At 43.5% G+C, this 25,297-nt stretch overlaps 1 protein-coding gene across 1 annotated transcript in view; it reads left to right on the top strand.

Moving 5' to 3' along the window:
• Positions 135-25,297, top strand: part of UBR4 (ubiquitin protein ligase E3 component n-recognin 4) — a 139,583-nt gene continuing 114,420 nt past the window's right edge. Inside the window, 15 exon segments of the mRNA XM_021095464.1 lie at positions 135-371; positions 9,323-9,420; positions 10,676-10,779; positions 11,553-11,682; positions 11,797-11,936; positions 12,446-12,548; positions 12,660-12,801; positions 12,960-13,084; positions 17,212-17,336; positions 18,046-18,105; positions 18,245-18,435; positions 22,080-22,179; positions 22,320-22,457; positions 22,868-22,985; positions 24,427-24,614. Coding sequence (XP_020951123.1) covers positions 196-371; positions 9,323-9,420; positions 10,676-10,779; positions 11,553-11,682; positions 11,797-11,936; positions 12,446-12,548; positions 12,660-12,801; positions 12,960-13,084; positions 17,212-17,336; positions 18,046-18,105; positions 18,245-18,435; positions 22,080-22,179; positions 22,320-22,457; positions 22,868-22,985; positions 24,427-24,614 — 1,938 coding nt within the window. The 5' untranslated portion in view covers positions 135-195.

Here is a 25,297-nt window from a genome sequence, read left to right as displayed (position 1 = left end):
CTCGGCCCCGCCCCCACACCACGCCACGCTCCCACTGCAGGAGCGGAGGCCGGCCGTCCTCCCGGGTTGCGTATTTAGGCTGGCGACTGCGTCGCGCAGTCTGACGCGCCGATTGCGTCACTTCCGCCCCCTCCCGGGAGGCGGTGCTGGGCCGGTGGCAAGCCCCGGGAGGGAGCCGCAGTAGTACGACGGAAGATGGCGACGAGCGGCGGCGAAGAGGCGGCGGCTGCGGCCCCGGCGCCCGGGGCTCCTACAGCGGGGGCAGACACGACCCCGGGCTGGGAGGTGGCGGTGCGGCCCCTGCTGTCCGCGTCCTATTCCGCCTTTGAGATGAAGGAGTTGCCGCAGCTGGTGGCCTCAGTCATCGAGAGGTACCGGGCGGCGGCCCCGGCGGGTCGGGCGACGGGAGGGGGAGGGGAGGTTGTGCCAGAGGGTTTGGACCCGCTTCCTGGCTGTCTCCTGCCGCTCTGGGACCTCTGTCCAGCCACAGCTTTGGGGTTCCCAGGTCCTGAGAGACTGAGGCTTGTCCGGCCAACCCCGGTAAATCCTGTGCCTCAATTTCCCTCCTGAGCAAAACTTTTGAAGACGCCCTTTCGGGAGGGTGTGGCCGATTGGTTTGGGAGTACTTTTGAGCTGCATTGCTCTCTTAGGGGAATGTCTCCCGGACCGCCCCCTCCGTTAAGGTCAAAGCACAGATGAGTTTGCATTTCTTGCTCGCACTCATCCCTCTAGCCTGGGCCTCAGCGGAACCTAGGGTTTAAATTGGAGACCTAGCACATGATTTAATAACGGTCTCCGTGGTGCTATAATCGCTGGGGGCACGTGCTATTTCTGTGACTGATATGTGACTGAAACCACTAGTTACCATCGATGACTTTCTTTTCAGATTGCACGAATAGTATATTGTACTGTAACGGTTTTTTGATAAAAACATTTAAGTGTGTTAGCCTGAGAGGTCATTTTCCCATTGAAACAGTGTACTCGCGCTGTCTCTCAATAAAATATTTTCAGGCTCTTACCAACGGGACTGTTTATTGGTTTGCTGTTACACGGTTTTGTCTTTTTGAGATTCTTAGATTTTGAGAGTTGTGTTTATACAAGGCAGTAGTACCTGGCTTTTGTTGTCTTACCTTACTCAGAGCACTCTTTCATTAGTTTAATGGTAGATGTACCTTTAAAGCAAGTCTCACTTTCATTTTTCTAGTTAAGAGTAACTTGACTTCAGCAAATCTCTGCAATTGCTAACCCTGTCATTTATAGCTTCATGTCAACAAGAGTGTATCTACATGTTGTCCAGAAGGTTAGAAATTGCTATTTATTGCTCAAGGGAGGTTCATGCGTTGGCACATTGTCTAGTATGGTGTTTATTGTTAGGTTTCTGATGCTTTGGATACAGTTTAAAAAATAAATTATAATGAAATAATGGCTTAGTTTGATAATTTCACAGTTAACTTTACAGATGGATTTCCCTAACAGATTATTAAGCCAAGAATGTTCTGAAGATGTAAACAAATAACCAAAGATACTGCTTTCAAATTAGGTAGTCTTTATAACTGTTTCAACATTTGGATTAGTGGTATTTTTCTTGAATTATTCTCATCATGCTACTTTTAATGGACAGTGTTCCACTCTTTAGAACATTTGCTTTTATGTTTTTATGGACATGAGCAGAGTAAGTTATAAAGTTATTTGTTGACACCCTTCCATACATCCAGTATTCTGGGCTCATGCTTTTTAAACTGTAATAGTTAAGCAATTCCCTTCAATCTGTAGAAGGAGCCAAAACCAAATACATCAAAGGTACATTTGAATTTTGCCAAATAAGTGATAGTGGCACCCTGTATAGCTGAGATAATCAAGGGTTGCCTGTGTTTGTAGACACTAGTAAAACCACTTTTCATGGTTTAGAAAAGAATTCCAAACTGATGGCTATTTAGTAATGCACATTTTTAGTGGGTGCAAGATCCTTAAAGTCTCTGTTCTGGTATTTGTAGCTCAGTCAACTTTGGAAGCTCCTTCTGTGTCCTCTTCAGGCTCTCTGAGAGCAATAGGACTTTAAGGTTGCACTTAATTGTCTGAGAGGTCATTTTCCCACAGAAACTATATTCTGTCTCTCTCCCTCCCTCCCCCTTCCCCCTTCCCCTCCCTCTCCCTTCCTTTCTCCCTCCCTCAATAAAAATATTTTCAGACTCTTGCAGACTGGATTGTTTGTTGGTTTGCTGTTACATGGTTCTGTAATTTCCAGAAGTCAAATACTGGCTTACAGGTTCTTTACAGTTAAAGCAACTAAACATATCAAGTATTCAGTTTGGTATAGACCAGAGGTCAGCACACTCTTTTGTAAAGGGTCAGAGAGTAAATATTTGCGTGAAAGCAAATTTTTGGTGAAATATTTGATTTTTTTCTTCTTGTCTTTTTGCCATTTTCTTGGGCCGTTCCCGTGGCATATGGAGGTTCCCAGGCCAGGGGTCGAATTGGAGCTGCAGCTGCCAGCCTACGCCAGAGCCACAGCAACTTGGAATCCGAGCTGCGTCTGCGACCTACAGCACAGGTCACTGCAACACCGGATCCTTAACCCACTGAGCAAGGCCAGGGATCAAACCCTCAACCTCATGGTTCCTAGTTGGATTCATTAACCACTGAGCCATGACGGGAACTCTGTGGTGAAATATTTGAAAGCAAAATATTTGGTGAAAGCAGCCATACACACTGCATAGATGAATGGGTGTGGCTGTGTTCCAAAATCTTATTTATGGACACTGAAATGTGAATTTTGTATATGTACATGTCACAAAATGTGTTTTTTTGTTTTGTTTTGTTAGCCGTAAAAACCACTCTTTAATGTGGGCTGTACAAAGATGGGTGACTGGCTGGATTTGGCCTGCAGCTGTAGTTTGCCAGCCCCTGGTTTAGAGCACAGAAATTAATACCCTGCTATGAAATTTAATACCCTGCTATGAGTAATTTGTTTCTGAAAAGTTTTGTCTTTACAAAAAAAAAAAAAAAAAAAAAAAGAGTGTCAGTTTGTGTGGAATTAGTTCTTGAACATCAAGTTATGATTACTGAATATAGGACCAGGTTAGAACCAGCACTGTACGGGTGCTGTTGTGTGCTTCGTTTTGTAGCTAATCAAAGGTGTAGGTGCCCAGGCTGCTCCTTTACCTCTGTGGTTGCTGCTCCCATCTCCTGCAGTTTTTCCCTCTTTCTTTCTCTTGCTATGCCTGCCTTGTTTTTCTTTCTTGCCTCCAGGGACCTTCTGTTTTTCTTTTGGAGTCTTCTCTCTGCTTCCCTTTTTGATGTCCTGGCTCCATCACGCCAGCTCTTACTTCCCAACTGGTGGCCTGCCCATCCATTGTATTCCTCTCTTTTTGACTTTTGGGGATTATGACACATGCCCCAAGAGACTCCTCAGTACTCCTCCGTTCTACCATCCGTCTATTTTTTTCAAACTTTTATAGTTGAAATTGACCTTTGGGTTTGAAGAAAAGGTAGATGAAATAATTCTTAGGTCCAGATCCTGTTTGTTAAGTTTGACTTTGTAACCAAACTGAAACAAAGGAGTAGGCATGGATGCCTACTCTCAAAAGCGTCATTAGATCTTTAAGAGAAAAAGATACAAGAATTTACTGAACGGGGACTTCATTTCTACTGCTTGTTGTCTTTTAGTAGTATTGCATGTCTTTTAGTAGTAAAGATTGAAAATCTTTTAAACATCATTCTAGACCAGAAATGAAGGTAGAACTAGCTTAATGGAGCACATACCATACATGGGCTTGATTAGTATAATTGCTGAATGTAGCCTTATGTACGATCCAATACAGAATTCCTTCCTTGGCGTTCCTGTCGTGGCTCAGCAGAAACAAATCTGACTAGTATCCACGAGGAAACAGGTTTGATCCCTGACCTCATTCAGTGGGTTAAGGATCTGGCGTTGCCATGAGCTGTGTAGGTCACAGATGTGGCTCGGATCTGGCATTGCTGTGGCTGTGATGTAGGTCGGCAGCTACAACTCCAATTTGACCCCTAGTGTGGCAACTTCCATATGCTGCTTTTTAGGGTGTGGCCCTAGAAAGACCCCCCCCCAAAAAAAAGAATTTTTTTCTTAACTCTGCAGAACGTCTTGGTGAACATGGTTGCCACTGAACGATTTGATTGAGTTTTTGTAGATTAAAAAAACAAAACAGGAGTTCCCGTCGTGGCGCAGTGGTTAACAAATCCGACTAGGAACCATGAGGTTGCGGGTTCTATCCCTGGCCTTGCTCAGTGGGTTACGAATCTGGCGTTGCCGTGAGCTGTGGTGTAGGCTGCAGACGCGGCTGGGATCCTGCGTTGCTGTGGCTCTGGCGTAGGCTGGTGGCTACAGCTCCGATTCGACCCCTAGCCTGGGAACCTCTATATGCCATGAGAGTGGCCCAAGAAATGGCAAAAAGACAAAAAACAAAAAACAAAAACAAAACAAAAAAACAACCCCTTTCCCCTGAGCCAGTCCTTCCTAGGCTATCCTGGCTTTCTTAGTGATAAACCTCCTTGAGTCTCTGCCCCCAGCTATTTGGTAAAATTTAGGCCAGAGAAACCTACTTGGGAAGGCAGAAGCTGTTACAACATCTCCATTAGAAAATGCACAGTCATTTTCTAAAAATCTCGGAAGGAACAAAGGGATGGACTAATGCCATGATCAGTTGAGTTCATGACTGACCTATAGGAAATAAAAGAAGCCAGCCACTGAATGATGAGAATATAGTTAATTGTGAGATTAGATTATATTTCTGTGTCTTAATATCAAATTCCCCACAAGTTTGTCAAGAGTGTGAAGGAGGTATGGAAATTTTCAGTTATTTGTTAAACACGTATTGAGTATGCTGTGACACAGCAGATGTTCAGTAAGTATATATTTTAAAAATGGATATAGGAGTTCCCATTGTGGCTCAGCGGTAACGAACCCTGAATGGTATCCATGAGGATGGGCGTTTGATCCCTGGCATCTCTCAGTGGATTAAGGACCCAGCATCCACAAGCTGCGGCTTAGGTGGAAGATGTGACTCGGATCCGGTTGCTGTGGCTGTGGCGTAGGCTGGCAGCTACATCTCCAATTTGACCCCTGGCCTGGGAACTTCCATATGCTGTGGGTGCAGCCTTGAAAAGACCAAAAAAAAAAGTGGGTATAATTCAGAGTTCCCGCCATTGTACAGTGGGTTAGGAACCCTAGTGTGGGTCATTGTGGGTGTTCGTGTTCGATTCCTGGCCTGGTGCAGTGGGTTAAAGGATCTGGCGTTGCCGCAGCTTGGGGTAGGTCACAGCTGTGGCATGGGTTCAGTCCCTGGCTGGGGAATTTCCTTATGCTGCAGATAAGGCTATAAAATGAAGAAAATACGGACACAACTCAGTGTATTCACTATGCTTATTTATTTCATGATTATACGTACCTTTTTTTTTTTGAGTGTCATGAGATTTTTATCTCTTTTTAATTTTTTTAATAATGATTATTTTTTTCCATTATAGCTAGTTTTCAGTGTTCTGTCAATTTTCTACTGTACAGCGAGGTAACCCAGACATACATGTATACATTTTTTTTTCTCACGTTATCATGCTCCCTCATAAGTGATTAGATATAGTTCCCAGTGCTATACAGCAGGAGATTCTAAATGTCTTGAAATAAGTAAGCATAATGGATTCTATACTTGAGAGTTTATGATTCTGATGAGGGGAAAGGGCTTTGTGGAGTTCCCATAATTTCCAAAAAAAAAGATGAATAACATGTTATCTAAGAGGGAGAAGGGAGATGGATGGATCCTTGGTCTTTTATTTTATCCTATCAGATTTGCACCTCTTCCTAAAAAAACCTAGATATTTCCAGATCCTCGCCAGTTCTTTTTTACCTGCATGTCAGATTGGATTTCTCTGACCTGGCTGCTTAGCTGCTATTTTCCTTATACTCTGCGTTCTGTTTATTTTGTATGGAGTAGAAACACTTCATATTCCTTGTCTTTTCCGTGGTACTTTTCTTGGGAAGTTTGTTAGGAGAAGCAGATATTTGAGGAAAATAGCTTAACTGCCTAGAAGAAAGATCTACTTTTAACTTTAAGTCTCTGTCTTTTTCTTCCCATGTCATTATTTGCCTTCAGTTTCTTCATTCTTCCCTTTCCTACCTAACACCCTGCCCTTTTCTCCATTTTTCCATTTCTTTGCCTGCTCTTGTGACCTGCTGTCTGTTAGGTTCTTGGGGGATGAGGACGGCTGAGGAAGCGAGGCAGCATATCTTTCTTAGGTTACTCAGACACACTTTTTCTTTTTTTTTTTTTTTTTTTTTGTCTTTTTGTCATTTCTCGGGCCGCTCCTGCGGCATATGGAGGTTCCCAGGCTAGGGGTCCAATTGGAGCTGTAGCCACCGACCTACACCAGAGCCACAGCAACGCAGGATCCGAGCCACGTCTGCAACCTACACCACAGCTCACGGCAACGCCGGATCTTCAACCCACTGAGCAAGGGCAGGGATCGAACCCGCAACCTCATGGTTCCTAGTCGCATTCGTTAACCACTGAGCCACGACGGGAACTCCTGATGCTATTTTCTTTTGAGTCTTCTGTTTCAGAGCATTTTTATTGCTATACCTTCAAGTTCATTAATCTTCTAAAATTCTAACTTGCCACTATTCCTGTTCTATGCACCACGGCGGGAACTCCCAGACACACTTTTTCTTTAGAGGCAAGAGGTCTGACATCCTTTGGACCACGTGTGCATCTGTGTCCTCTCTCCTTTAAGTCTTTCAAACTAATTTCCCAGGTTTATCCTTAGTTGCCCAAAGCAGATTGTGAGTGGAACTCAAGAGTGCTCTTTTTTTTTTTTTTTTCCTATTGCTAACGGTCATCTTTCCCCAGAGAGCATTATTCTTGGTTTCTTGACTGTAATAAGGCAGTTGTATATTTCTAGGGCAGGGAGTAGGGTTTGTTAAATCACAGTGAGGCAGCATTGAACCAGGCAATTAAATGTGTCTATTCCCATATTTTGGATGTTTTATCTGAATAGGATGAAAACAACAGAATAAGTTCATCCTTTGGATGGGCAGTTTTTCTCTTAGTTTTGGTAAACCTGTTCAGCTGAAAAACTTAAGCATATGCAGCTCTGAAATTTGGAAGTAAAGCAGAAGGTAAATACTTAGCAAAAATCTATCGGATTACAGGGTAGAGAAACCTTAGAACAATGAATGCAGAAGTGTCAGGATCGGAGTGAAGGGACAGCTCTGCAGACGAGGTGGAAGCAGGGGGTTAGGGAGTTCACTGCTGAATGTGATGTGACCCTTGCCAGCACGATGGCCCCAGAAACTGAGTGTTGCTTGATGTTTAAGGGTGGTTTACTCCTCCTTTTTTTTTTTTTTTTTCTTTTTTTTTTTTGTCGTTTTGCCATTTCTTGGGCCGCTCCTGCGGCATATGGAGGTTCCCAGGCTAGGGGTCGAACTGGAGCTGTAGCTGCTGGCCACAGCCACAGCAACATGGGATCCGAGCCGCATCTGCAACCTACACCACAGCTCACAGCAATGCCAGATCCTTAACCCACTGAGCAAGGCCAGGGACCGAACCTGCAACCTCATGGTTCCTAGTTGGATTCGTTAACCACTGCACCACGACGGGAACTCCTTTTTTTGTCTTTTGTCCTTTTAGGTCTGCACCCAAAGCGTATGGAGGTTCCCAGGCTAGGAGTCTAATCAGAGCTATAGCTGCCGGCCTACACCACAGCCACAGCCACACCAATGCCAGATCCAAGCCTGCGACCTACACCACTGCTATGGCAATGCCGGCTCCTTGACCCACTGAGTGAGGCCAGGGATCAACCTACAACCTCATGGTTCCTATTTGGATTCGTTTCCACTGCCATGATGGGAACTCTTTTTTTTGGTTTTGGTTTTGTTTTCTTCCTTTTTTTTTTTTCCTCTCTTCCCATTTACAGCTAGGAAGAAGTGGTCCTTGGTGGGCAGCAGTGTCTGGTACATCATAGGTGCTCTATAGATATTTTTTCTTGATGAAGGAGTTATTCCAAGATACAGAGCTGACTCTTTGATCAACATCCATTTATACTTGGTAAATCCCCAATAGTGAAGTGTTTGCAGTGCCAGGATCTTAAGTGCTGTTTCAGTTGATCACCACTCACATTGGCACCTTCTAAATGTTAAACTTGTCTTTTTGGCTCCTGTGTTGATTTGGCAAGTGGATAGAGTCCTGACTCTGTTTACCTTTCCCTTCCTAGGCTAATAGTTTTGTTGGTGAATTAACTTACAGAGGAAACTCTTTAACCACATGCCTCTCCTCTTTCCAATTAATAAGATAAAATTTCTTTGCCTTCGTGTTTCATGGATTGCTGTTAGCATCTGATTCGATAGAGAGAATGGCAGAAGTGTATCCAGCTTTTAGACCTAGTTGGGTTCCAGATTTTCACTGAAGAGAGCATTTCCTCAGCTAAAGTTAAGGGATGCGGTTAAATATCACTGTGTTGTGATCTAGCTGTACCCAGTGGGTGTGGGGAGGAGGATGGAGAACGCTGGTCTCTAAAGAATTTTTGATTTTATCACCCATCAGATGATTTCTTCCCTTGAGTTGTTGATTCTTTTGAAGTTACTGCATTATGGACTGGCCTTGTTCCGGCTGTAGTGTTACTGTAGTCATTATTCCAACAGTGTTTCGAGTGCTGTGCTGTAACCCTTTTTTTGTCAGCTCATGGCATTATTAGTTAAATTTTGGTCTTTGCCAATCAGTAATATAGGACAAAATGGTATCCTGTTGTGTTTTTTCTTGTTTCTTTAATTCTAAGTGAGTTTGAAAGTGTTTCCCGGAGTTCCTGTCTTGGAGCAGCGGAAACATGTCTGACTAGGAACCATGAAGTTGCAGGTTCGATCCCTAGCCTGGCTCAGTGGGTTAAGGAACCTCATTGGGTTAAGGAACCGGCGTTGCTGTGAGCTGTGATGTAGGTCTCAGACACGGCTCAGATCTGGCGTTGCTGTGGCTCTGGCATAGGCCAGCAGCAACAGCTCCAATTAGACTCCTACCCTGGGAACCTCCATATGCCTTGGGTGTGGCCCTAAAAACTCAAAAGTAAAAAAAAAAGTTTTTCCTGTTTATTATTAGCCTTTGCTACTTACTAAGCTTAGTACCTTGAAGAAGATACTTTGTTTTAATTCTTTAAGCTTCATTTTCTCAACTTGAATATAGGAATGATAACAGTGCCTACCAAGTAGGATTGCAAGAGGATGAGGTCAGGTAATGCCTATAAAGGGGTGGGTAGCTAGCATATAGCAAGCACTAAGTAAATGTTGACTAAAATATTTTCTTTGCAGTGAAACAGAAATCTTGCACCACGAGAAGCAGTACGAGCCATTCTACTCATCCTTTGTTGCACTTTCCACACACTATATTACAACAGTTTGTAGCCTCAGTAAGTATTCCACTCTTGTCATTCCCTTATAAGACTTTGTGAATAGGGGAATTGTGTATCCTCTTGTTAGGGTGTCTGAACAAGTTGTTAATGAGTTTGTGTTTTAGTTCTAACCTGTTCATCTAAGAGTGGAGATAATTGTCAGGCCGAAAAGGCTCTGGAAGTTCCTTTACCTAGGCTAACAAAAATTGTTTGGACATCTACTTCATTACCCATCAAATTAACCTTCCTTACCTTTTTAATCAGAACCATTTTATTATCTCACACATGTAATTACTAGTGTGCTAATTTCGGGGGCGTGGGTGGTGGAATTGGGCAAGGTGGATACTGACCCAGGGTTAGCAGCCACTAACCGAGGCTCTATTCCTTATTTGGTTTCAGTGAGAAATTAGATTCTCCTTTTGTGTTCTCTGGTATGTGAAGGGATTTCAACGTCAGTTCCCTATCTTTTAAACTTTCTACCCCCCGCCCCCACAAAGTGTCCAAACCCTTACATTCCACTATTTCTGCAATTTTGCATCTTCACTTGTTTAAAATCCTAACTCATATAGTTCTGAAGAATTCTAATTATTTGTTTACTTAATTTGCTAAGCAAGCAAAATGAAAGGAAGTTGCAGAGTTGTTGAGTAATCCTTCAGTGTCCAGTCCTGTTTATTATAGGCATTGGCTACTGGTGTAAGAATCACTTTTAGCTTGGAGAAATTTTGAGTGGTAAGCCCACTGCACAAGGGAAAAGGAGAGGTAGTATATTCTAGTGGTTAAGAGCGTGAACTCTAGAGCCAGACTTCGTGAATTTGACTCTAGCCGTGTAACTTTGGGCAAGTCATTTAACCTCTCTATGGTTTAATTTCCTTATCTGTTAAAAAAAAAAAAAAGGAGGGGGAGAGGATGACAATGTCTACCTCCTAGAATTGGTTTAAGGATTAAGTGGGTTAATGTATTTGAAGTGCATGGTTCTTCCTGTGATGTAATTCCTTTTAGAGTTATCTTAATTTCTTTGTGTTGTTTTTTTTTTTTTTGAGAATTATCTTAATTTATAATAAATGTTCATTGACCTAGAAGCAATTGATGGTTATCAATCAATGCCCAGTTGCCTTGCTTGCTTATTGGGTTGTTGGTTCTGAATAATCATTATAGAATGATATTGGGAATGCTGAACATATGAAGCTCAATACTTACTGGGTTTGGTTTATTGACTCTGAAGCTGAAGTGAGTCATAGCAGTCTTGAGTTAAGTAAAGCTTATTACTTCTCAGTTCCCCGGAACCAGCTTCAGTCTGTGGCAGCAGCCTGTAAGGTCCTGATCGAGTTTTCTCTCCTACGTCTGGAGAATCCAGACGAGGCTTGCGCTGTGTCCCAGGTAAGAGTAATGGACCTTTTTCTGGCCCTTATTTTGAAGTGGGCTTGTCACTGACTAGTGGAATGATGGAGAAGGCATGGCCTAGAGTAGGGGTTGGTAAACTTTTTCTGTGATAGGCCACATAGTAAATAATTTGCTGACCATTCAGACCTTGTTGCAGCTGGTCTCTGCCTTTTAAACTCTGCTTTTGTAGTGTGAAAGCAGTGACAGACAATGCGTAAACGATGAGCACAGCTGTGGTCCAGTCAACTTTATTTACAGAAACATAGTGGGCTGAATTGGGGCCATGGTTTACCAACCTCTGGCATAGAGGTCTGCAGAGGCTTTTTCAAGGATTGCAAGGGTGTATGCCTTTGGGGGCCGGGCAGGTAACATATGAGTTAAGTGTGTTAGTTGAGATGAAAAGGGTGCATGACCCAGCTATGAAGGGGCCAGTCACCATTTGGCTCCAGGTGATTGTTGCCATGCAAGAACGGAGCCTGGAGTGCTGAATTATTGAGAGTGACAGGAAATCTCCATTTGTATGTTAAACCTTCCATGCTTTAAAAAGTTAGCCATAACTTCAAATTAAACACCACCACCACTGTGAGAACAGTAAGACAAACCTGCAAGCTGGTATGGTCTCGGGACCATCAGCTTGTGATCTCTGCTTTAGTGATTTTCTCCTAATTTGCGATTCATGGTATGAACCTAAATTTGGCCCTGTGCCAGTTAGAGGTCCCTAAAGAATAAAAATCTTCTAAAAGATGTACTTGAATTTCTTTTCTTGTCAGAAACACTTGATTCTCCTCATCAAGGGCCTGTGCACTGGCTGCAGTCGACTAGATAGAACTGAAATTATCACGTTTACAGCAATGATGAAATCGGCCAAGCTGCCACAAACAGTGAAGACACTCTCAGATGGTGCGTGTTCCTTCACCTGACCTGGTTTCTCGGCCACTCTCCTGGCCAGGTTTTTCCCCTTTTGCCTTCTAGTGGCACTGCCCTCATCCCTTCTCCTGCTTTTGTATTTTATAGTGGAAGATCAGAAAGAGCTGGCCTCCCCAGTAAGCCCAGAGCTGAGGCAGAAGGAGGTCCAGATGAATTTTTTGAACCAGCTGACATCAGTTTTTAATCCTAGAACTGTAGCATCATCGCCCGTAGGGCCACAGACTCCGGTGAGTTACTGCAGCCAGATGGCCTCATCCTGTGGGGTTTTTGTTAAGATGATGATTCTAGAAAAAAGAACTAGCAAACGTATTTTATATTTGTGATATGAAATGATGTACATGCCTATGGTAGAAAAAAAGTTGAAAACAAAGCAAAAATAAGTAACACCCCAATTCTTTCTGTCCACAGTTATTCTCTTGGTGACCATTCTTCTAACATTTCTCAATGCAAATGGACAAATAAAGAGTCTAGATTCCTTTCTGTAAAAGGCATCACTTTGTACTAGTAGCAGGATAGATATATATTTTAAAGCTATATATTTTCCCCTCCTCTTGGAAAATAACTTGTATTTTCTCCAACATTAGAGAGGGATTACCCCCTCATTACTGGGAAGTCTGAAGAGTACCTGCGGAGCTGCTGTCAGTTTGGGCAGTTGGTTCGATTCTGAGCTTGAGGGCAACAGCTAACCTGATGATAGTTTCTTGATAAGCCTTTCATGTCCTTTGTTTCTTTTCAGGCGGAAGGAGAAGGTGATGAGCAGTCATCCACAGATCAAGCCTCTGCTGTCAAAACCAAGAATGTGTTCATAGCTCAGAATGTGGCTAGTCTTCAGGAGCTTGGTAAGCTTAATTGTTGTCAGAAAGCTGGTTTCTCTGCCTTCAGAAATTCCTTGAGTGGAAAATAAGCAGCAGAGGCCTCTTGGTAAGGTTGAGCCTTTTTCATTACTTCAGGTGGCTCAGAGAAGCTGCTGCGTGTGTGTTTGAACCTGCCCTATTTCCTGCGCTACATCAACCGGTTTCAAGATGCAGTGTTGGCCAATTCCTTCTTTATCATGCCTGCGACAGTAGCAGATGCCACTGCTGTTCGAAATGGGTAAGGCGCTCCAGGGCACGTGTGTTACGTTTCAATGCTGTTCTCAAAAAGAGAGAGACTTGTTAGTTTTTGTGGCATGCTGACTTTCTTTGTCAGATTATAGAAGCAAGTGATTCAAAGAGATATTTTTGTTCATCTTCTCTTCTGTTACATTCCAGTTTTCATTCACTAGTGATCGATGTAACCATGGCATTGGATACCCTTTCTCTCCCTGTGTTGGAACCTCTCAATCCTTCTCGTCTGCAGGATGTGACAGTCCTCAGCCTAAGTTGTCTGTATGCAGGTGAGAAGTTATCATATCTGATCTCACTTTCTCAGCCAAGCACGGTTATACTTTCTGGAAGCTGTGATATCCTGAGTACTCTTTCCCCCTTTCCTTAGTCCCTTCCCCCAAGGATCCTTTCATAGCTCATCTAGGTGAAAGGAGGTCTCAGTAGGAATCTTGTAAATTGCCTTATTGTTCATCTGTTGCCGTTGTGTTATGTGCATATTGATTTCATAGTAGTATGTTCATGTAGTAAATGTCTGCTGTGTGAAAAGCAAAATGCCACGTGCTTTTGGGATACTGAGATGAGTAATGTGTAATCCCTGCCCTCAAGGAGCCTACACTTGAGCAGTGGAGAACAGATGGGACCACAGAGCATAAAGTAAAGTAGGAGATGATAAAGGCGAAAAGAGAAGTGGAGAAGAAAAGAGAAGTGGAGAATGTTGTGGGCACACAAAGAAGGAAGAGATTGAGTCTTGCAGTCTCTTTTTGGGAATAGATTTGAGGAAGGCTTCATGGGACAGGTGGTGTCTGTTTATATTGATAAATACAATGATTGTTATTCTCCATGCTTCCACAAAATCTCATCTCTTCCTGTTGATTATGCTGCCTCGGAAGTAGGGCCTAACAGCTGGTGTTTACTCTCTTTTAAGTTATTGTTACAGTGATTTTTTTTTAACCTAAGTCGCTGATCCTTCATTTCAAATACCATAGTCCTGGTATATTTTGGGAGGTATAACAATTTCCAATGTTTACTGGGTACTGTGAGTGAGGATTTGAACAGTCTTGGAAACCTGACCTTGGGAGCACCAAGAAATTGCTGAGGTTAATCATCTCCCTGCAATTCTTTGAATAGCTTTATTTTTTCATTTTTATTTTTTGTCTTTTGTCTTTTTAGGGCCATACCCTAAAAAGCATATGGAGCTTTTGGAGTTTACTACTTATGGAGGTTCCCAGGCTAGGGGTCAAATCGGAGCTGTAGCTGCTGGCCTACACCACAGCCACAGCAACGTGGGATCCGAGCCTGGTCTGTGACCTACACTACAGCTCATGGCAACGCTGGACCCTTAACCCACTGAGTTAGGCCAGGGATCAAACCTGCATTCTCATGGTTGCTAGTCGGGTTCGTTAACCACTGAGCCATGATGGGAACTCCTGAATAGCTTTATTTTAAACATCTGTGTGTAAATAGGAATATAAAGATATAGGTACTTTGAATTGGGGAAGGCAGTAGTTGCAAAGGAGTTCTGTTGATATATCTTGCAGGACAGGACAGGATTTCAGCATGACTATCCCAGGCAGCGGTGAAAGCAAGACCACAGTGTCCCAGAGTTTGGAGGAGCATTGTGTATGTGAATGAGATTAGCAGGTGTTGTACAGCTGGAAAGGAAATGGGACCCAATCACTGAGGGTTTATTTTTATTTTATTTGCTTTTTAGGGTTGCACCTGTGGCATATGGAGGTTCTCAGGCTAGGGGTTGAACTGGAGCTGTAGCTGCCAGCCTATACTACAGCTATGGCAACACTGGATCCTTAACCCACTGAGCGAGGCCAGGGATCGAATCTGCATCTTTGTGGATACTAGTCAGATTTGTTACCACTGAGCCACAATGGGACCTCCTCACCGAGGGCCTAGAAGTGCAGTCGAAGTCCTTTGGACCATAGCCTGTAGATAGTAGAGACCATTAAAGATTTTGAAATGTGGCAGGAGCTGCGCTGTACTTCAGGAAACATGTTCAGGCAGAAGTACCAGAGTGTTTTGAGGTGTTGGGGATATGTGGGAAGCTGGAAGGCATGTTAGGGTGAATTTGCCATCATTTGGGAAGGGCCTGAGCTAGAGGAGCAGCTGTGGGAATGAAAAGCTGAAGCTGCTGTGAGGATGCGCTCTCTCCAAGCCTGTTTCTAGTGTTTATTTCTCAGTTCTCTGTCTTCGATTTTCGCATTTTTTAATTTGTGGTTTATTAGCTTCAATTTTCAGGGAATTTCTTTTCTGTCTTTAAAAAAAAATGCGATGACCGCACAGGCGGCATATGGAAGTTCCCTGGCCAGGGGTTGTATCAAGGTCATAGCTGTGGATCCTTTAACCCACTGTGTCAGGCCAGGGATCACACCTGCCTCCGCAGCCATCCAAGTTACTGCAGTCAAATTTTTTTTTTTTTTCTGGCCACCCTGTGGCATATGGAGCTCCTGGGCCAGGGATCAGATCTGAATCACAGTTGCAACTTAAGTTGCAGCTGCAGCATCGCTGGATCCTCAGCCTACTGTGCTGTGACGGGATTGAATTTGTGTCCCAGTGCTCCCAAGACACTGCTGATCTGGTTGCGCCACAGCAGTAACTCTTGCAGTTAGATTCCTAACCCACTGCACCATAGAGGGAACTCCAGTTTTCAGGGAATTTCTTGAGTATGGACCTCAGTGTACTTAGTCAATAAAGATTAAAGAATCTTTTAAAATTCTTGTTTAAATAAAGAGCTCAGATTTGGCTTGTTGAGATTTGATCACTTGGGATTTGTTTAAAGAAAGTGATTTGGCCTAGATGTCTTTGAGAAATATTAAGTGTGGGATTTTTTTTCTATTATCTTAAAAAATTTTAAAATATTTTAGGAGTTCCCGTCATGGCGCAGCAGAAACGAATCTAACCAGGAACCATGAGGTTGCAGGTTCGATCCCTGGCCTCGATCAGTGGGTTAAGGATCCAGTGTTGCCATGAGCTGTGGTGTAGGTCGCAGATGCAGCTCGGATTTGGCGTTGCTGTGGCTGTGGTGTAGGCCAGTGGGTATAGCTCCGATTAGACCCCTAGCCTGGGAATCTCCATATGCTGCGGGTGCGGCCATAAAAAGACAAAAAGACCAAAAAAAAAAAAAAAAAGAAAAAAAATCTAAATTAACAGAGTTCATTTTTAAAGCAGTTTTTTAGGTTTGCAGAAGAATTGAACAGATTGTACAGAGTTCCCATATACTTTCTGTACACTATACACATTTCCCTTATTATTGACATATTGCATTAATGTATTTGTGGTAATTGGTGAACCAATATTGATACATTATTACCAACTAACGTCTGTAGTTTACATTAGGTTTCCTTCTTTGTGTTGTACAGTTTATGGGTTTTGACAAATGTATAATGTCATGTAACCATCATCACCTCATATAGAATATATTCAATGTCCCCAATCCCCTGTTCAACCTAGTAGTCCCTCTCCCCTGCCCCTACCCCTGGCTCTTAGCAATCACTGGTCTTTTACTGTCTGCATAGTTGGCCTTTTCCAGAGTGTCATAGAGTTAGGATCAATTACATAGTATGTAGCCTTTTCAGACTGACGACTTTTGCCGTTGTGCGGCAGGGAGCAGTTTCAGGATGCCCTGTGATACCAAAATCTGTGGATGCTCAAGTCCTTATATAAAATGGTACAGGAGTTCCCATTGTGGCTCAGTGGAAACAAATCTGACTAGCATCCACGAGGCTGCAGGTTCGACCCCTGGCCTTGCTCACTGGATTAAAGATCCAGCTGTGAGCTGTGGTGTAGGTTGCAGATGTGGCTTGGATCCCTCGTTGCTGTGGCTATGGTGTAGGCCAGCAGCTACAGCTCTGATTCGACCCCTAGCCTGGGAACCTCCATATGCTATGGGTGCAGCCCTAAAAAGGCAAAAAAAAAAAAAAAAAAAGGGTGTAGTACAGTTGGCCTCTGCATTTGCAGCTTCTGCATCCTCAGATTCCACCAACTGCAGATCAGGTCTCCAGATGAGAATCTGCAGATATGGAGAGCCAACTATGTGCGTTTTAGACTCTCCTGTGTCTTTTTGTGGCTTGACAGCTCATCCCTTTATTGCTGTATAATGTTCCTTTTATGGATAAATCACAATTTGTTTATTGATTCACATATGAAAGGGCATCCTGAGTGCTTCCATTTGTTGGAAATTATGAATAAAGTGACAATAAATATTTGTATATATGTTTTGTGTGGAAAGATTTCAGCTCTTTTGGGTAAATACCTGTGAGTGCGCTTGTTGGGTCGTATAGTAACACCGTGTTTAGTCTTGCTCTGATGGAATTTGTTTTCAGTAATCAAATCATGGAATTGCTTTGGGTGGATTATGTTTTGTGTTTCAATTTTTTGGAATGTGTGCATTTTTTTTTTTTTTCAGGTGTGAGTGTGGCAACTTGTATGGCCATCCTTCATGTAGGTAGTGCCCAGCAAGTGCGGACGGGGTCCACTAGCTCCAAAGAAGAAGACTATGAGAGTGATGCAGCTACAATTGTCCAGAAATGTGTAAGCTACACTCTGGGGGTGCAGGAGCCTCGATTATTCAAATGCGGGAATATGGCCTGGCTTGGGGGAAGGACACCATATCCATACCCCTTCCTCTTGGGTAGTAGGTCTCTAAGAGGTAGGTGTTCTTTTTGGCAGATTGGTTGGCTCTGCAGAAAACAGTACCACTTCGTGGGGGCAGTGGACTTTGGAAAGATGAGTCATTCAGTCAGCAAATGTATTTGAGGGCTGTCTATAGAAAGTTTTTTTGGGGCGGGGGTGCTTTGTGCCTCTGACATGTGCAAGTTACTGGGCCAGGAATCAAACCTGAGCTACAGCTGTGACGATGCCAAGTCTTCTACCGCTGGTCCACCAGGGAACTCCTTGAGGACTTTCTGTGTGTCACTATACTTGTAGTGGAGACATAGGATAAACATGAGATGATTTCAGATAGTAATAAGCAGAGTGGATGCACAGTGTTAGAAAGTGATCTGAAGTGATCCTGGGTGTGTTGCTTTAGTTGGGTGGAGGGAACGGCTCTGAGAAGGTGAGCTGGATAAAAGAGGGTGTCAACATCATGTGAAAACCAAGGACAGAGTGTTGGAATTATATCATTGGAAATGGCTTGAAGATACTGAACTCTTCAAGCTAAATCAACGTGGGTAGGATGTAGCGTTTATAATTAACTGTGTCAGCTTGCTCAGATTTTTGTGTGTTTGATATTGAACAGCTTGAAATCTATGACATGATTGGACAAGCAATTAGCAATTCCCGCCGGGCTGGTGGTGAGGTAAGAAGTATGTCTCTGCTACATTGCTGTCTTATATATAGTCTGTAAGATATATAGCAAATAAGATCTCTCTCTCTCTCTCTCTCTCTCTCTATATATATATATATATATATATATATATTTGTTTCTCTTTGAACAGCACTATCAGAACTTCCAACTGCTGGGTGCCTGGTGTTTGTTGAACAGCCTTTTCCTTATATTGAACCTCAGTCCTACTGCCTTGGCTGATAAGGGGAAAGAGAAAGATCCACTGGCTGCACTCCGAGTCAGAGACATCCTTTCTCGGACAAAAGAAGGAGTGGGCTCTCCAAAACTGGGGCCTGGAAAAGGGTATGTGTCTACTTGATTGCCACTCAGTTTTGTTTCCCTGCCATTTTATCTTGTGGGGGCACTAGTGCCACTCATCTCATCTCCACATCAATAGAAAAATTGACCTTCATCCAGTTGAATTTAACAGCTATGATGCTGATCATGGTTTACTGTCTCTGCATCATAGCTCTGTGATATTGGGTAAATCACTCATTCTCTCTGGTCTTGTTTCCTTCTCTGTAGGAGGGAGGAAATATCTGTGTAATATGTTTTAGGACTTTTATGAGGTTTAAAATCAGAAAAAAACAAAACAAACAAAAAAAAACCCTGTTTCTGTTCTGCAAAATGGGCTTGTTTGACTTGGACAACTCATCACTTGTGTATTTAACCTGTAAAATGAGAATTCTGTCCAGTCCTCCTGGCTTGCTTCCTGAAACATTTGCTACTCTTTTGATAAATTCTGGACAAAACACCTTGCTTGCCAGGAAGGAAGTTAGAGATATGACTTCTGTGTTGTTCAAGGTTTTATTTTCTAAGCCTAGTCATTCCTGGATTTTATTTATTTTTTTCAGTCCCTACCGTGTACTATAAGGCCCTATCCAAACATTGAGGATATAGCACTAAGCAAAGCAATCTCCTTACCTTTATAGGGTTGGCTTTCTAACTGAAGCAACAGTGAATAGATACACTAGTAAGTTCGTAATAGATTATCATATATAAATGTTGTGAAGAAAAATAAGCCAGTACAAGGAGCTTGAGAGTGGCAGGGGCTGTTACTTTAGTAAGCATGGTCCGGAAAGGGCTCTGAAAGCAAGATATAGTAAAGTGAAGTGACAGATGAGCCATGCACATATGGGGATAGAGTTGGTCAAGTTTTGAGGTGGAGGTGTGATGGGCATTTTTAAGGATCAGCAAGGTCAGTGTGTCTAGAGGAGAGAAATCCAGGAAGCGGGGGTGATAGAAAATTAGGTCAGAGAGGTAGCCAGGAGCCAGAACACCTAGGGCCAAGTGTAATCTGTAGGTGTTAGAGGGCTTGCAAGAAGGGAGGTTGGTATGATTTGATTTATTGGTGACCTGAGGACCCAGCTGCTGTGTGGAGAATAGACTGTGGGGTCAAGAGCGAGGAAAGAACAGTTAGGAGGCTAATTCCTTGTTCCAGACGAGAGATGAGGGAACTTGGAGTAGCGTGGTGGTGGCGAAGGCAGGGTCAAATCGGGATATGTTTTGAAGGTCCAGCTGACGGGATTAGCTGATGTCTTGGATGTTGAGTATGAAAAATACAGCATCAGAATTTTTGGCATGAGCACCTGGGTTGTGTAATTTACTGACATGGCACACCAGTTGAGAAGTAGATTGGGTGGCAGGAAGGGGAAGAAATGAAGAATGTAATCCGCGAGTTCCTGTTGTGCTTCATTGGGTCAAGAACCCAGCTAGTATCCATGAGGATGTGGCTTCGATCCCTGGCCTTGCTCAGTGGGTTAAGGATCTGGCCTTGCCATGAGGTGTGGTGAAGGTCGGAGACATGGCTTGGATCTGGTGTTATAGCTGGTGACTACAGCTCCCATTCAGTCCCTAGCCTGGGAACTTCCATGTGCCATAGGTGTGGCCCTTTAAAAAAAAAAAAAAGCAGTGTAATGTGGGCCATGCTGTGTTTGTAATGACCATCAGATCTCTGTGTGAGATTTTTAAAAAAAAATTTAAAAATTGGAGTATAGTTGATTTACAACGTGAGTATTAGTTTCAGGTGTACAGCAAAGTGATTCAGTTCTACATATACATATGTCTTTTTTTCAGGTTCTTTTCCCATATAGGTTATTTTGGAATATTGAGTAGAGTAGGTCTCTGTTGATTATCTTTTTTTTTTTTTTTTTTTTTTTTTAATTTATAAATTTTTTTGGCCATTGCTCACAACATGTGGAAGTTTCATGGGCCAGGGATTGTACTTAAGCCACAGCAGTAACAATGCTGAGTCCTTAACTGCTAGGCCACCAGGGAACTCCATGATTATCTAATTTCTATATAGTAGTGTGTATATATGTTAATCCCAAACTCCTAATTTATCCCTCCCCTCCACCTTTCCCCTTTGGTAACCATAAATTTGTTTTCTAAGTCTGTGAGTCTGTAAATAAGTTCACTTGTATCATTTTCTTTTTTTCTTTCTTTTTTTGCTTTTTAGGGCCATACTTGTGGCATATGGAGGTTCCCAGGCTAGGGGTTGAATCAGAGCTGTAGCCACCGGTCTACGCTAGAGCCATGGCAACACCAGATGTGAGCCACGTCTGTGACCTACTCCACAGCTCACAACAACACCAGATCCTTAACTCACTGAGTGAGGCCAGGAATCGATCCCGCAACCTCATGGTTCTTAGTTGGATTCGTTTCCACTGAGTCAGGATGGGAACTCCTGTATCATTTTCTATGTGAGATGCTGATTAAGCAGTTGCATATGTGAGTTTGGAGTCGAGGGAGGAAGATAAATTCTGAACCTTATTCAACAAATCATTCACTACCTTTTCTGTTCCAGGCTTTGTGTTAGTTCTGGAATGCTGATAAACAACAGCAACAAAAATAGACACGTTCCAAAGAGAAATAAGAAGTTGATATTCATGAATGTATATGTAAAATTGTATCTAGAAAGTATTATAATAGAGGCATTTGACCTGATTAGAGAAATCAAGGCAGGCTTCCTTGAGGAAGTGAAATCTGATACGGTCTGAAATCTGATACAGTCCTTGGGATGGTAGGCAGTAGATACATGGCAGAGCATGTTCTGGAGAGAAGAGTAGTTTTTTGATTTTTGAGTTTTACTTCATGCTTAGCACTCCTTAGCTGCAGCAGTAACATTTTTAAAATGGCTGTCGTTTCTTTCTTTCTTCCTTCCTTCCTTCCTTTTTTTTTTTCCTTTTTTGCCTTTTAGGGCCACATCTTCAGCATATGGAAGTTCCCAGGCTGGGGGTCAAATTGGAACTGCAGCTGCTGGCCTATGCTGCAGGCCCAGCGATGCGGGATCTGAGCCACATCTGTGACCTACACCATGGCTCCAGGCAACCCCAGATCCTTTAACCCAGTGAGAGAAGCCAGGGATCAAACCCACATCCTCATGGATACTAGTTGAGTTTGTAACCTCCCAAGTCACGGTGGGCCCTCCCTAGTTTTGGAATTCTTTTTTTTTTTTTTTTGTCATTTTAGGGCCATACCATGGCATATGGAGGTTCCCAGGCTAGGGATCCAAATTGTAGCTGCAGCCACTGGCCTACACCACAGCCACAGCAACGTGGGATCTAAGCCATGTCTGTGACCTACACTACAGCTCACGGCAATGCTGGATCCTTAACCCACTGAGTGAGGCCAGGGGTCAAACCTGCATCCTTGTGGATACTAGTCGGATTTGTCATCGCTTAGCCGCAAAGGGAGCTCCAAGTTTTGAAATTCTTAACCTGAAGCCTGAGGCTCCTTATGCAGTCTGTAGATGGGCTTTAGGTAGATTGTAAACTTATGAAATCATGTGCAGATTTTGTTTCTGCAAATTCCCCCCCCCACCTCGGGGAAAGGTCTATAGATTCTGAAAGAGGTCTAGGCCCCAAAATGGCAAGGGCTATGGTTTCCAAGACTGTAATTTGTCGTGAGTAATCTCAGGGTTTGTGTTTTCCTTTTTCTTTGTGTAGGCATCAGGGATTTGGGGTACTCTCAGTAATACTGGCAAACCATGCTGTCAAGCTGTTGACATCTCTCTTTCAAGACCTGCAAGTGGAGGCTCTGCACAAGGTGAGGGGCTTGTACTTACTTAGAACCAGCATGTTGCCTGCTGGCCTCATTCCTGAGTAAGGCATCTTGAGCTGTCAGATCAGGTTCTTAATTCCTGCTGAGTAGTAACGTCAGTTCTCTTTTGCTGTTGCTCCCTTCAGGGTTGGGAGGCAGATGGTCCCCCTGCGGTCCTGAGCATCATGGCCCAGAGCACCTCCATACAGAGGATTCAGCGGCTGATTGACTCAGTCCCACTGACGAACCTGCTGTTGACATTACTCTCAACTTCCTACAGAAAGGTGGGTGGGGTCCTGTCATTGATAATTTGAATGCCACTGACTGGACACCATGACCTTTATCTGTTCATAATTTGTGGTAATGCTTTGGAAATGAGAAAAGCTCTTAAGTGATTCCAAACATTTGAATCAGTTGTTGATTATGAGCATCCTGATTCATGGAGTTGGCACGGTGAAGCAGAAACGTAGAGGACGCTCTGGAAACATTCCTGTTTCCATTCTTGTCTAAATCTCTGCTTTTGGAGTGCTTTTATAAAGCTGTGAGAATCCTGAAGGGGGCTATTCGGAGAAATAGATACCTCTTGGATTTAGAAAAAAGAAGACATGGAGCAAACGTCATGTGGTGAACGGGATGAAATAGGGTGACTTCATTTATGCGTCCATCAGTTCCTCAAACCTGACTGTGTTCCTAGGCCTGTGTCCTGCAGCGCCAGAGGAAGGGCTCCATGAGCAGCGACGCCAGTGCTTCTACTGACTCAAACACTTACTATGAGGATGACTTCAGCAGCACGGAGGAGGACAGCAGCCAAGGTAGACGCCCCTCCCCTCTCTCCCAGGCGATAAGCCCCAGAGCGCGGCACGAAGTGTCCGCAGTAGCTTCCTAGTCACCTGCCTCTCGTGGATCATGACCAGATGTGCACTTAAAGGGGACATGTTATTCAGGAGTAAGTGGCGCTGTTGAAGACTGAATGATTGAAACGGCAGTCAGCAGAGCCCTCCAAAATCAAAACGCATTTCAGTTGTTCCTGTTTCTTTTTGTCCTGATCTGTTTTGTGCACTCTGCTCTCAGCTTTCCCAGTGAAACTTAAAAGGCCCTGTGTGAGCTATTGGGTTGGGCACTTGTCATAGATGTGTGGCTTGGGGAAGCAGAGAAATGCCAGACTCTGTGGTGAACAACAGGGCAAAACTAACATTTTCTCTTGCTTTGGTTTGTGGAGAGACCGAATGAGATAAATATCTCAGATTCTTTATAACGAGGTTTGTGGGGGCAGTGTACAATATTGAAAGAGGTACAATTCCTTTTTTTCTTCTGCTTTTTAGGGCCGCACCCACAGTATATGGAGGTTCCCAGGCTAGGGGTCGAATCAGAGCTGTAGCTGCTGGCCTACACCACAGCCACAGCAACAGCAACACCAGATCCGAGCCGTGTCTGCAACCTATGCCACAGCCCACGGCAATGCTGGATCCTTAACCCACTGAGTGAGGCCCGGGAAACCTGCGTCCTCATGGATGCTGGTCAGATTTGTTTCCGCTGAGCAACCATGGGGAACTCCCTAGAGGTGCAGTCTATGTCTTGAGGCTTGCAGTTGGAGACAAGTAAAATTTGCTCTTGAAAATCTTTGCCTTATTGCCAGTAAAATAAAGTGAGGTGATGGAGTTCCTGCTGTCACGCAGTGAGATAAGGATCCCTTGTTGCTGGATTCAATCCCTGGCCCGGGAACTTCCATTTGTCAAAAAAAAAAAAAAAAAAAAGTGATTTCTCTTCCTTCATTGAGCTTCTTTAAAATAATATTGGTGTTATTGAGATATAATTTACATACAATAAAATACACTTATTTTGGGTATGCACTGAGGTGAGTTTTGACAAGTTTATTCAGCCTTCTAACACAGTCATAATCTAGATACTTTTGTACCCTTTTTTTTTTTTTTTTTTTTTTTTGTCTTTTGCTTTTTCAGGGCCACACCCACAGCATATGGAGATTCCCAGGCTAGGGGTCTAATCAGAGCTGCAGCTGCCAGCCTACACCACAGCCACAGCAACAATGTCAGATCCAAGCCACGTCTGTGACCGACACCACAGCTCACGGCAACGCCAGATCCTTAACCCACTGAGTAAGCCCAGGGATTGAACCCTCGCCCTCATGGATACTAGCCCGGTTCGTTAACCACTGAGCCACGACAGAAACTCCAGATATACTCAACATTTTTTTAAAACATGTTATTTTTGTTGCTTTTCTCTTTCCCTCTTCAGATGATGACAGTGAGCCTATTCTGGGGCAGTGGTTTGAAGAGACCATCTCCCCCAGTAAAGAGAAAGCAGCACCTCCACCTCCTCCCCCTCCCCCTCCGCTGGAGAGCTCACCTCGGGTTAAAAGCCCCAGTAAGCAGGCCCCTGGTGAGAAAGGCAACATTTTGGCAAGTCGCAAAGATCCTGAATTGGTAAGAGTGGATTTCTGAGGTTAACGGGGAAGGAGAAATGGGGAGAGGGGTGTGAAAGGCAGATCATTTGAACAAAAATGTTTGTAGTTTGGATAACTAATGTTTAAAGATGTTTTTATTTATGGAGTTCCCGTCCTGGCACAGTGGAAATGAATCCGACTAGGAACTATGAGGTTGCGGGTTCAACCCCTGGCCTCGCTCAGGAGGTTAAGGATCCGGCATTGCCATGATCTGTGGTGTAGGTCGCAGAAGCGGCTCAGATCTGGCGTTGCTGCGGCTGCGGTGTAGGCCAGTGGCTACAGCTCCGGTTAGACCCCTAGCATGGGAACCTCCATGTGCCGTGGGTGCAGCCCTAAAAAGACAAAAAAAAAAAAAAAAGATTTTTTATTTAAGACTTTAAGTGTGTTGATTATGGTTGACAAAATAATTCTTGTATACTTGGTGTTTCTCTGAATGAGGTTAGTAACATAGCCTTTGGAGTTAGATAGAAGTGAGTTTGGATCTTACCACTTACTTGCTTTGTGAGGGCAAGAATTTGAATTTCTCCAAGCCTCAATTTTGTCTCCTATGGTATGGGAATAATTGTACCTCCCCCAAGAATGTTGTGAAGAAGTAAAGAACCCTTAGTGTAGGTCATGTGCATTGCTAGCGATTGCTGTTTGTTCAACCAGTATTTATTGATG

Source organism: Sus scrofa, chromosome 6, assembly GCF_000003025.6.
Source record: "Sus scrofa isolate TJ Tabasco breed Duroc chromosome 6, Sscrofa11.1, whole genome shotgun sequence".
NCBI classification, from domain to species: Eukaryota; Metazoa; Chordata; class Mammalia; order Artiodactyla; family Suidae; genus Sus; species Sus scrofa.
This window is presented reverse-complemented; position numbering and strand designations above follow the sequence as displayed.